The sequence below is a fragment of the Pinus tabuliformis genome, chromosome J, assembly GCF_031772625.1.
Source record: "Pinus tabuliformis cultivar Carrire ecotype Pingquan chromosome J, CPIR1, whole genome shotgun sequence".
Taxonomy (NCBI): domain Eukaryota; kingdom Viridiplantae; phylum Streptophyta; class Pinopsida; order Pinales; family Pinaceae; genus Pinus; species Pinus tabuliformis.
In genome coordinates this window covers 268,449,397-268,463,474 of record NC_142295.1, presented here as the reverse complement: position 1 = coordinate 268,463,474, position 14,078 = coordinate 268,449,397, and the positions used below count along the sequence as shown (strand labels likewise).

Sequence of the window (14,078 nt, the reverse complement as noted above, 5' to 3'; positions counted from 1 at the left end):
GCATCTAAAATCTCTCACAAAATTGATTGAAACAAATGTTATAGGTAGAAATGGAAGGAGTGTGGTGGGAGAACTCCTTTGTAACCAATATATTTCTATCAGAAGATTTGCATCATATGGCAAGGCCATGGGAGCCTATAAATTTAGAAAAAACTATCTGTGAATGAGGAAATAACATTATAAGATGTAGTAATACACTGAGGATGATGTAAATTTAAGGAGGTGAGTATGTAACACCCCTCCCTTATCTGTAAAACATTTCTAACCTAAGTTGAGAAAAGATAAGTCTTATGTGTAACAAGAAAAGTAAATACTTTAATATGAAATAAATAAGATAATTTAATCACTTGGAAAACAAGACACCAAGAGATGAGATTATTTCTAAAATCCTATTGGTGAATGGGAATGGATAATTCTTTCATGATAAGATTATAGATTCAATTCTAGATAATCCTGATGGATTGGAGATAAATATCCACTGAGAAAAAACATAAAATATTTGCAGGAGAGAAAGGAAATATTTTATGAGGAAAAGCCTCACAAGAGAGAAAGGTGAGATTTTCTAGGAAAAACCAGGGCAAATGGATAAAAAGATCCATAAAAGTGAGATGCCACTAATGGAAACCATATCATTAAAGAGGGTATTAAATACCCATTGCAGAGATCAATAGGAGCCAGTTGATCTATGGTGAGAACTCTCTATTCAGGGGTGAACTGGTAGAAGACATTTCTAGGTTGGGTGGCGGTGCTCGGTTTTTTCCAAGTGACATCCTTTTAGATAATCTGGTTGCATGGGATGTTTGTATGTTGACTCTTACTCTCTATATTTTCAATTCTGAAGCATATAAGAGAAATTTCTTAGGTTGTTCTTACATATAAATTGATTGAATAATGTACATATGACTGCTATGAATGAGTATATTTTCCTATGTTATTTGTGGGCATGAGTTCATTATATATGAGCGCATGTGACAGCCATTTCATATAAATTCAATCCTAGTTAAGTTTAGTAAAGAAACATAATATGTGGATCTTATGCAGTATTGGTGTTATCTTGTCTTTTGTTTAAGATAGTGAATAATCGTGCTTGAGTCAGCTATGTAAATTGGGTAACTATGGTTAAGGCTCAATTGTATAAACTATGCATAGGTTATTTATGCTATGCATTATGCATCCAATGCTACTCTTTTAACTAATTGTGCATAATCCCTAAGATACACATGTTAACATTACATGTGACTGTGGCAGTAGGATTATGATTGCGTTATGGGAAATAATAGCTTTAATATATTTATGTTGAAGTTTTCATCTATGTTGATATTAAGGTAGAAAAGGAAGTAATTCTTTATGCATAATCTTGACCTGTTGAATACCCATGGTTGATTATTCCTTCGAGTTATAATACATGCATAAGGGTTGAATTGGAAGCTTGTATTAAGGTTCTATTTATTGAACCTAAGAGTCCACATCATGAATCTAGTAAAGCCTTGGAGGAGTTGTAGTATGGTACCCAAGGGGTATGGCTCATTTCTTTGATGTTGTCAAAATTTGAAGAATATGAGTATAGGGTATTATAAATATTTGTTCATGTAATACTTGTGATGACTGATTGAATCTAACTTTAACCGAAAAAAATTTAAGGAATGGGAGCCTAGTAGGAAATTTTCAAATTAGGCTCAGGGGGTATGCTACAACCTATCAGGAGGTAAGCCAAAAATACAATTGAAAAAAGTAGTTTTCTTATTTTCCCTTCAAAATTCATAACTCTTATTTTATTATTTTAACTATTATTTTACTATTTTTCCTTAGGAGGCTACTTTTAGGTTGAAATTTCCTCTAATACATATTTATTATGTTTCTGTGTTTTATACCCATAGTTAGTTCATTTTAATTAGAAGGAAGAAGAGATATGAGCTACATCTCGGTAGTTTTCTATGTGAATCAAATTTTGGTTAGTAGAGTAATTAAGCGGTTGCTGACTTATTTTTGTGTTTTCCTCCTATTCATTTCCATCAATATTGTACCTATATTTTACTAATTAAATTCTTTTATTCCACAATTTAAATCCATGATTATTGTATATTTTTGAAGAATTTGTTGGGCATTATCATCTAGGTTTCACATAATTTTTACCATTTCCCACATGGTACAACCAATATAGTCAGTAGTGAGATGACTTTTGATTTCATTCATATTGAAAATAAATTAACAAAACCCTCCTCCATGATCAATCCTTAATCATTTAATTTTGCGACCACTTCCACTTCCCCAAGGTTTCTAAGCCCCTTCACTATATCAAAGGATTCATATTTAGCCTTAAAAAAAATAATACAACACTTTCATAGGTAATCATGAATAAAAATAATGAAATATGATGACTTAACCAAACTCTTTGACTTCATAGAACCATAAAAGTTTGAGTGAACTATTTGAAGTGAATAATGGGCCCTCCATGCATTTCCTTTTGAAAATTTCGATTTGCATGTTTTCCTTTAGCACATCCTTCAAAAAAAATTATTTTGTTTTTGAAATTTAGTCGAGGCATAAACTAATGCTTTTGTTATTAGAAGCTTCAATATATAAGAAATTTAAATGTCCACAGTTGACATGCCACAACTAGATTTTTTCCTCATCTTCCATATTTGCAAGACTAATTTTATGTTCTTTCAACTTTGGTAGGAACATCCTATTATTTGACATATGCGCAATAATAACTACAGTATTTCTTGATTCTTATCATAAATTTCACATTGTCAATTTAAAAAAAAAATCATCTTATAATTCTTCTCACACAATTGGCCAACATTCAACAAATTTGTCTTTAATTGTGGAGTGTAGTAAATATATTTAACACTTTTTGTACCTTCTTTATTATGGACTTCCATACCACCTTTTGTGACAACTTCCAATGTTTTTTCATCACCAAGATGGATGGATTTAAAACATTCATCCATTGTACGAAATTGATCCATATTTTCTAGCATGGGGTTAGAACTACCTGAATCTAAATACTAAACATCGTAAGTACCATATTCAACTTTACCATAAGATAAAAGGAAATTGTTTGTAGAGACGTCATCACTCTCTTGAGAATAATTAATACTTTTGTTACTATTATTCTCATTAAATGTACAACTATTTTCAAAGGGACCATGCTTATTACAACGATATCACTAGATATTTCCTTTATCAAATGTATCTCTACCTCTACCTTTTAAACCAACTCTACCTCTATTTCTTCTCAAATAATTCTGATTTTCACGTATACCTTGGCATCGGCTTCTTTTTTGTCATAGCATAACATCTTCATTATTTTTAATTTGTAATTTGGATGAAAAGACTTTCTCATCACATTTTCCAAATGAGTCTTATTCATGAGACATACAAGATCCAACCAGCCTATGTTGTAACCGAAGACTAAACATTTGATATTTCTCTATCAAATTTCATTTTTTATAAGTGTTGAACCACTTGCTCCTCTATTTCATCTTGAATAATTATAATTTTGAACTCTACCTTGGATTTTTTTCTTTTTCTACTAATGTTTGTTTTCATTCTTTGTAGCTTGTCATTCAGAAGAAAAATGTTTATCATAATTTTATCTAAATCAATTTTTTAATCCTTCTATCATATGAGATCCAAATAGGGGATTAAACTTAAGGGTAAGCATTCCATAATTCTCTTATCAAAATTACCTCTCTCTCTACCTCTTCCTCTATCAAATAATTTTGATTTTGACCTCTAATTTGGCCTTAATTGGTTTGGGTACTAGTTAGTATTGTAATCTTAATTCTTTGTAATTCATCATTTGGAAAAAATAGTTTCTCAACACTTTATCTAAATGAATAGATCCATCTAGGTGATAATTTTAAAGGGTTGACAAATTATTTCATTTTTCAATGACTTTGGCAACATGTTTCCACCTTGGTATTAGATACCTCAGCATATTTTTAATCAGAAACTCTTTGTTCACATTTTTTCTCATTGAAGTCATCCTATTAACTATCTATTTTACCCTAAGATAACAACCTCGTTATTAACTACACATTTTACTATCATATAATAGTCACTCATATTTTCGTTTCCTTACATCTTTAAATCTCAAAAATATCTAAGATCAATATGATAATTTTAAATTTAAATTTGCTCAGTTATCTCGGTTTTTTGAGATGATAGAGAGTATTACTAACTTTAGTGATGAAAAAATGCTGAAATAATTTTTTTAATGAGAAGTGACAATGTAACAATATGGAATGATAGAAAATGTGAATATTAAGAATGCAACCAATTACAAATAGTCTTAATTGTTATCAATCTAAATTATTTTCTTCTATTGTTCTTATCATCACACTTTTCAGCCTTCCCATATTTTCATATCAATGATATGAAAAGGGAAGTTGAAATTTTATACCATTCAAATATTTATCTCAATCTATTATAGTAAATGCCATACCTTGTCTCTCTTGTTTCCCAATATTAGTATCAGCTTTCTCCAATGTCAATCATTGTGTTAGTTAGTTGTTTTATATTAGCCAATTTGAAAGTAAAGTGACTAACAATGTTAAATTATAGAAAATGGGAATAATAAGAATGTAGCCAATTACAAATTGTTTATATTTTTAAGAAGCAAACATTTCAGGTAAGTGAACATTTTATTTAAAATGAAAATTCAAGTATTTTATTTATAGTTGAATCACTGTAATATGAAAATCAATGCATGCCAAAGAATAATTTTGTTTTTCTTAAATGTATAAATGTAACTTATATACCAATTAATTTTGTAAATAATAATAATAATAAAGTTATAATTTAGTTTGTGTTATGTTTGTTTTTATTTGAACAACTTGAGATATATTATTAAGTTTGATCTGTGTTGTTTTGAATGGATTGATATATACTGATATTTACTAACCAATTAATTTATATGTTTATGCTAGCTAATAATAAACTTAAAATTATAGAAACACTCGACCTAATTATTATGTACATATGACCAAAAAATTAAAAGTAAAATAACAAAAAATAAATAAGTATATATGTACATGACAACACTTAAATATTTAATAACTCAATGTAAATCCATTTTAAATTGGGATATATTTAAACACCAAGAGAGATCACATTTGTTGTGGTGTAATTATTTTATCATTTAATATTAAGAAATTAATATATGATATAATCAAATGATAAAATAATCATAACTTAAGAAATAAGATACTTTCCTATAATTGAAAAATCTTACTTTAAGATGATTTTTCATTGATTATAAAATTAAATTAGATAATATGGACATTGAAATATTTTACTTATTGTTGACATCAAAATATTTTTCATTATATTTTTTATAATGCTACATCAGAACTCCATATTGAGCACGTTCTACATAGTAGCTAGTACCTTTCATTTAGTTTAATTATAGGTAATTTGAGGTAAAAAACAATCAAAAACTAAAATTTCATATATATGGTCTTGCAACAACAAACCATTTAGTCAAAAAAATGTAATAGACTTTGATGCATTTATTATTTATTATCTTTGTTCTTTTATGATTACTTGATTTTAGTAAATGAAATATTGTAATAAAGATTTTCCCAAACATCTCACCATTGAAAAAAGTTGTTATAATTTGGATATAGTTTCATTGTGAACTTGGTTTGTTTCTCAAGTTAACACATTTCATATATATGTGCACCAAACTTCAAGTTTGGTTCTTTAATTTAGTACTCTTTACCAATCATGTCTTCAAATCACAAGAATAAAACCTAACTTTGATATACAAAACTATGTTTCTATTTCTAACAAAGTCACATGCTCCAACCCACTACAACTTAACAAGTTATTTTATATAATAGAGTGATGAATGTTTTTGATATGCCTCGTGCAGAAGTCTTTTTTTAATCCTAATAAAAATTTGCTGCATGATTCAACGATGTGGCTCCTTCCACAATGATTGAGATGGTGAAAAGGGCGAGAATGTAGACAATGAGATCATACTTTTGTGAAGTTGTGCATTGCAATAGTTTTAAAACTTATCTATCACTTGGTTTAAAATTTTTATAGTTTAAAATTATTAAGAAATATTTTTATAGTTTAAGTAGGTGAAATGTTTTACTATAATAGTTTATTAAAAAATTTATATATATGAAAATCAATATATTTTTAAGTAAATTCACATTAAAAATTAGATAACAATAATGATATTTAAATCTCATAAATAGAGAGATTATCAAAATGCACTCAATACACAAATTAGACATATTGAAACAACAAATCAAACATCTAACTTTGTTGCAAATTAGGCATATTGGATAACAAATTGTACATTTAACAATTTTTTTATTTTGAATATACTACTATATTGGAATGTAGGGTCAATCAATTTTGTTTGTTACTTTTACATTTCCACTAGTAAATTTATAGGTTACCTTACTTGTTTTAATTTTTGATGAAGATAATGTTTTTTACAAATTATATTATAAAAAAATAGCTACAACAATAAAAAATTGTAATTAATATTATCTACTTTCATCTTAATCCAAACATTCACGATGCTTTTAAAAAGAATCTTAATATAGTCTACTTTGAACTTGATCTTTATATTTGGTAGTATTATCTTATAGAAATTTTAAGTTCCAAGTTTTCTTTATTGTAACAGCATTTAAAATTTTGTTGGGCTTTAAGAGAGATGGAATATTCAAGGAACATGGTAACAAGTGTTTAGTTTCATCATTATCATCTTATGGAAATTTTAAATTCCAACTCGTATTCATTGTAAGAATATTGAAATAAAAATAGTTTTTAAAAGATGGAAAATTCAAAAAAAATGGAAACACATGCCTAAATTATAGGGGACCTCTAGTAATGAGCATGACCAAAAGACTAAATCTATTAATGACTAGTTTTTATGAACAAATTAATGATTTGGAATTTTTTTTCAAAGAATATTAATTATTTTGATTTATGCTTACCTATTTATGCAAGGATATTTTGAAAAAAGATGCCATTGAGCTTCCATATTATATTAATAAAGTATATAAATACATGATCATTACTAACTAAAAATACATACGTACAGGTATTAATAACTATAAATTAAGTAAATATTGAATACATAATTTTAAATTAATTATTAAAAGTCATATATATAACTTATATTTTATTCACTCTCTCTTTAGGTTGATTTGAACTAATTATTTTACAATCCTTAACCAAGTCTACAATTAATATAATTAGCAACATAGAAGCTTAATAGCAACTTATCTCAGTCAATTTCTCAGTAATATCCTTTTTCAATTTTTTATTAATATCTTTCAATTTTTGAAAGAGCATAAACCCATCAAACCCTTCACTAAACACCCAATTTGCAATTACTAACCAAAAGAAATTTTCCCAATTTGCAAACTACTAGCAGAGGGAAGTTTTCCTGGAAGATATGTGGACTTGACCGAGCTTTAACTTAGATCACATTTCACATGCCAACTGTAAGAAAAATAGAGTATTAGGACTGAAACATAGAGGATGATCATTATACCAAAACGAATTTGAAGATGAAATGTGGAGTGAACTGATAGAGGTAGAATATCTATTTTGACTCTAATGCAAGATCATGAGGAAAGAAGGGCTCATTATTAATTATTAATTTTAATTTTTCAAGTTTTTGATTATCTCTTGTTTCATAAATTGAAATGGGAAACATCTATCTTTTATGTATAAATATGATTTTTTAATTTGTTAAAATTAAAATATATTCATCTTCAATTAGACTTTGTACACTAAGGAAGGAACATAGTTGCTATATTAGAATTGGAAAAATTCATCGCTCGAATGTGGGATAGGAAACCTCTATATCCATCCATACCTTCTACACTAAAATTAGAAACATCTCCTGTTCCACTTGGCCATAAAATCCTACACTTCTTACCATGGCAATAAAATCTCACACTTCTTACAATGAAATTGGTGATATTCTTTTAACTCTACAATAGGATCCATTACTAAATATTGGAAATGTCTATACCTCTCAACTAAATATAAAAACAACCATTACCGTGACTAAAATTTGCAGTGCAAACCTTTACACAATAAAAGTGTAGGCAATCAAAATTAAAATAATATTAAAAATAATAAAATTTAATTTGTAATATTAAATTATAGCTAATTTAAAAAACAAAAATCAAATACAAATAATAATCAATCAAACTAACTAAATAAATAAATAATACATAAATATAATAAATACATTTTTCTATCTAGAGAATAAATGGGATCTAGAGAATAAATGCTCCCACAAAAATGAAAAATTTAAAATTCCAAAAAACTACTTATCTAAATATTTTATTTATAATTTATATTCAGATTTATTTTATTAATAATACCACATGCAAAGTCAATATTAAAAATAAAATAATACCTCTCTCATTTGGTTTAAGATGCACATCATAAATTACAGCTATTGGGTAACAAAGTCTCTTGGGTAACAAAGTCTCCGCAGGTAGAAGGACCTCCATATCCCATTTCATCTACGTTGAACATTGAAAGCAATCAACATTGTTTGTAGATGTAAATGTGGTATTGTTCACCATGAGATTTGGAATCCGTTCTCTATACATTATTTGTCGGGCCGCTAATATGCTTTTATTTATAGTTTTATTAATGTATTGTGTAGTATATATTAATTTTTAGATTTTGTATTTGTTGAAATCTAAAGATTGGTACATACTACTCCAGTATATTGATAGAACTCTGGAAAATGAACTAGTTCCAAAAATACAAAATAAATCAACTATATTTTTGCATTAATAAAAACTCCAGAAATATAAGATGGTTCATTTTTTATACATGGTCCTCAAAGATAATGCTTCCGTCCGCTTTTAGTTTTGATTCCGTGTAAGGAATTTCTAATTTCTAATGTTTTGCAGAGAAATCTCGGGTGAAGAGCTTGAGCTTGGTGTCATGAATTTGTCTTTCTGCAATAAAGAATGGAAGGCAAATGGAATTGGGTGCAATCTAAAAAGGATTTAGTCTGAGCTCAAGTTTTGGTAGTTCGCAGAAGGTTAATTTTGATTGACTAATTATCGTCGCAATTCTGGATGGTTTCCATTTTATGAAAGGACACACTTGAGGTGAGCACTTAATGTTTGACACTCGGGACTTACATCTCTCTTGACTAGTAAATGGAAAGGTTATAAAGTGGAGTGGAGTATTAGCTTAAGATGTAAACACAAAACAAAAATATAAATATAGTTGCTAGTAACATGATTGTTTCTTTATTGCCATTTTGAAGTTTATAAGAAGAAAGAAAAAGGGTTTACAATGGTCATGGAATGGTAAAACTAATATAGATTTATGTTCAAGTAAGGATTTAATATAAGCTGAGAGTTATTAAATTTTTCCATATATAAATTTCTTTAAAGTGTTATTTTTCATTGTTTAAATTGTATTTTTAAATGCTATAAAGTATATATAGGGCCAAATATATGTTTTAACAAATTTAATTAAATAATTGACATTAAAATGTTTTACATAATATTTATATGGAGACATTTTATAGTGTAAATTAAAATAGTTTTTATTATTAATATATTTTGAAGTATATCTGAATATTAATTAGTATTAAAATATTCTATTGATAAGCTACATTGTAAATTTTTTTATATACAACATTCAAATATTCTATTTGAATTTTTTTTTCTTATATATAGATATATATGAAGTTGATATCTAGACATTTTATAGTAAAAATTAAAATAGATTTTTATTATTAATATGTTTGTAAGTATATGTCAATATTAATTCGTATTAAAATATTTTATTGGTAAGCTACATTGGATTTTTTTTATATTCAACATTCAAATATTTTATTTTAACCATTTTTTTCTGTATATAGATATATATGAAATTGACATCTAGATGAATTAGTTAACATAGATTTTCAAATAATTTATTTAAATCTACTCTTAAAATACTTTTGAAAAGTATATTAAACATTTTATCGAAATATTTGTTTACTTCTAATTACTTTCTAGCATATTTATTTTGTTTTATTCTGGTTGACATTATTTTTCAATTATTTTTCTATTTAAAGAATAATTTTTATTTTTTATTTTAAAAAGACACGTGTCAATTCAACCACAGATTGACAAACTTACACATCCCCTCATACTAAGCTGTATAATTACTAAACTGTATAATAAACTTCTAAATTCAATAAAAAATACAAATATCTAAAAACAATAGTTGATATTCTCCCAACAAAAAAATAAAAAAATAAAAATAATATATATATATATATATATATATATATATATATAAAATAGTGAACAAGAAAAAAAAAATTACATCCTTGTGAAAAGCTACCATAAAAGTTGACGCGTTGAAGGTAAGTATGAACCTATCGAAACAAGAATTGGTTGTCCGGAGGAAATAGTCTCTAAATTAGTAAATGGAGCAACCCTGAAATTTTCAATTCACTCTCATTTGAAATTTTCAAGCCACTCCCCAAAAAAAACATCAATTCACTCTCATTTGAAGCTATGAGAGTGGAGGAGGAAAATATACTATTCTAGCCCACGCTCTGGAGGACGCTGTCCTCACCAAACATATAGATTCCTCCCATATCGCTGACAAGAGTGGAGGAGGAAAATATACTAGCCCATGCCCTAGAGGAAGCTGTCCTAGCCGAACAGATAGATTCCTCACATATCGCTGGCAAAGAGGCAGCCGTCAACGGGCATGAGTTTCAGTAATCTTATTTCCTTTGTAAAGTTTTGTATAAACAGATAAATGACTAGACAATATATAAATATATAGTTATATATGTATCATTGTAGGACAGTCTGGTTCATTTAGTGACTGGGTGGCAATTTTGAACTCTCAGACACTTTGAATAGTGATATCAAATTTGTTTTGTTTTGTTTTTTTTTTTTTCACGCTGTTATTTTATATTACGATCTTCTTGCAACTAAATCTTACAATAAAATATATTTGTTTTATTTTAATTTTAACCGTATTTTATAAACTTATTATTGTAAAAAGAAAAAAAAAACCGGAAAATTGGGCATGGAAGCAAAATATTGGGCGACAAGTCTGAGTTTACTCAAAGAACTTATAAATAACCGAGGACTTGACAACTTGCAGGATAATCCGCGCATAATGTTTCTATGATAAGCGCTAAGTATGTGAACAACATCTGTCTTCTATCATAGTTTCATGTCATGATAATGAATGCAGAAAAAAAATTTACGTATAGCCCTTGCCCAGATTTCCTTCTTCCCAACATAGATGCCTTTATGTTTGGCCTATGCCTTTTGTTTGTTTCCCGTATGTAATCCCATCATTATCTTTTACCAAGATCCCTTAAATATGGAAGATATCCTTAGTTCCAACGTTACAAAAAGAGACAGTGTGTATCTAAATCTTCTGATTTTAGAGCGAGTTGAGAATTTGCTGCATTACTATCCAGAATGTTGCTTATATTTATTCCTGATTCTAGATGAATTTTTTTTTAGCAAGTACTACAACGATACTGAAATGATTTTTCCACAAGGATATACCGTTGCAAGGATCAACGTCAAAGTCATGAAGTCTAGGATTTAGTTAGACAGTTTGTGATTCAAACATAAAAATTATTAGCATGAAAGCTCTGAACTTTGATCAAACTGGAATTTTTGTCTCTTCAAATACTAAATATTTTGTTACTGTATTCGAAACTTACTCATTTTGTTCTCATTTTTCAACAGGTTTTATTTTTTCTTGGCACTTCGAAATTTCATTTATATATATATATATATACTCCTTAAAAAGGGAACTTTAACGGTCAACACTGAGATGGATGATTCAAAGTTTGGCATCATGATTGGTTAATATGAAGATTTGTGACAATCTATTTGCTCACATGTGTTCATATTAATCTACTACTTATTAGTTCTTGTACAGAAGCTACATACGTAGTACATTTTTTATTTCGGAATACTTAATATTTCTTTTACATTTAATAATAGTGAATGGTTATTTAATCAATTTTTTTATTCAATAATCAACTATTAATACTCATTTTCCTTTTATTTATATATTTTTGTCTAATTACAGCCATTTAATAAATATTATCATATTATATATTTTGTTTTTGAATTTCAAAAAATGTCAATACTACTAAACGGTTTAATACCGTATTTTAATTTTTTTCTTTCTCCATTTAATCTCACGCCTTCATGGACAATAACTCTCTTTACTTTTAAAATGTGAGCATCTGAATTTATGAAACTTGCTATGATTCTGGAATATATGTATTCTTACTAAAAATTCAACCTTTTTCTTCATTCTTTTCATGTGATTGATTACCTCAGAAAGATTGGAAATGGTGTGTATTAATACTGGATTATTATTGTTTGTTTATTTTTGAATATAAGACAAGTATTCAAGGTACAAAAGTATTCAACCACTTTCTAGTTGCAGAGCAAACAAATATTCATAACTCTCGAAAATAAACTGGAGGAAAAGTTAATTGTATATTGTAAATGTAAAATACGTACTCGTGAGTGCTGGAATATTCAGAAAGTTTCCCAGCCGGAGAAAAAACAACAACGCCCACTGTTGCATCGCAAAGTATTGACAACTCCTCAGCCTTCTTCAGCAACCCACGTCGTCTCTTTCTAAAACTCACATTCCTGCTCACTTCATTTTCTATCCTCTTTATTTCTGTTTTTCCTAGTGCCCGCCCCATCTACTGCAAATAAATAACCAACCCAAACTATCATAAATATTCTAACCAATTGTCACAAACCCAAAACCCTTAAAAACACAACGGATATGATTTCTTACCACAATGGCCACAAACCCAAAACCCTAAAAAACACAACGCATATGATTTCCTACCCCAATTGCCACAAACCCAAAACCCTAAAAAAACACAACGCATATGATTTCTTACCCCAATTGTCACAAACCCAAAACCCTAAAAAACACGAGGCATATGATTTCTTACCCCAATTTTAACAAACCCAAAACCCTAAAAAATACAAGGCATATGATTTCTTACCTTCCGGGAAAGATATGGAGAAGCCCAAAATTAGTAGTGTCACAGCATCCGTGAAGAACCTGGTCTTGGCGAGTTATAGGAACTCATTCGATGACCAAACATGGAAGAAACGACTTAGGAACTATTCAGCACGTCCTCACACCATCTACAGAAAAAATCACAACCTAATCTGATACCTAGATCGTTACAGTCAATCTATTTCAAGGAATAAAATTAGCCTTTTCTTTGCAATGATCACATTGAAAGGCGTGAGATTCCAAGGGCAGGTGAGGGTGTAAGGAATAGAAATTGACTTGTGTGGTTTCCAATGGAAAGGTGCGAGGATATATTAGTGAATGTGGTTCACCAGTTCAAATAAATGAAAAAGAAATTCCTACGATTGTCAGGGTGAAGCTTCTTCTATGGCTATCAAGGGGTCCTCTGCCCAGTTTTATGGGACTTAAAAATACCCTTTTGCCATTAGGCATTTACAGTCTAGAATATATGTACAGATTCCCAGTACTTATTCATGTGTTATACCTATTAGAATGTACGCAGAGAAGCAGGAGCATTAAAAACTCAGCTGCACGCTGTCCTTGCTACCACAACAATAGAGCAGAGATGTAATTGAATTGCTCTCTTTGTCCAATGGATGCCATGTTTCCCCATGCGTCGACGTTTGTGATCTCCATTTCGTACAAATTTAGCATTTTTTAAACTAAAATCTCTGACGTGTCGGAGCAATTTGGAAATTTTCAGTGTGTACGTGAATCGTATTATATTCATCCAAAACCCTAAATTTCAGTGATAATTTTAAAAAATAATAATACTTTCGTTTTAAAAAAAACTAATAATATATTGAAAATCGTTGGTCATTCAAGTAACCTCTCGAATATCTTATTAGATATTTTGTAAATGGCTCAAAGTTTTTAATGGTTTAGTTTTTAAAATTAATAATATTGGTTGAGGACTAACATCCACTCAGATTAATATAGTTTAATTTTAAGGAAATAAAAGATAAATTAATTTTTGTTATTTTGTTTTTATGATCAAAATTAGTTAA

At 28.4% G+C, this 14,078-nt stretch overlaps 1 protein-coding gene across 1 annotated transcript in view; it reads right to left on the bottom strand.

The window, feature by feature from the left end:
* Positions 1-13,388, bottom strand: part of LOC149226800 (transcription factor CAULIFLOWER-like) — a 222,716-nt gene extending 209,328 nt beyond the window's left edge. Inside the window, exons 1-2 of the mRNA XM_089380301.1 lie at positions 13,037-13,388; positions 12,531-12,724 (exon numbers count right to left, since the gene is read on the bottom strand). Of these exons, the coding sequence (XP_089236427.1) occupies positions 12,531-12,721 (191 nt within the window). The 5' untranslated portion in view covers positions 12,722-12,724; positions 13,037-13,388. The remainder of the gene's footprint in view (positions 1-12,530; positions 12,725-13,036) is intronic.
* Between the last annotated feature and the right edge of the window lie 690 nt (positions 13,389-14,078).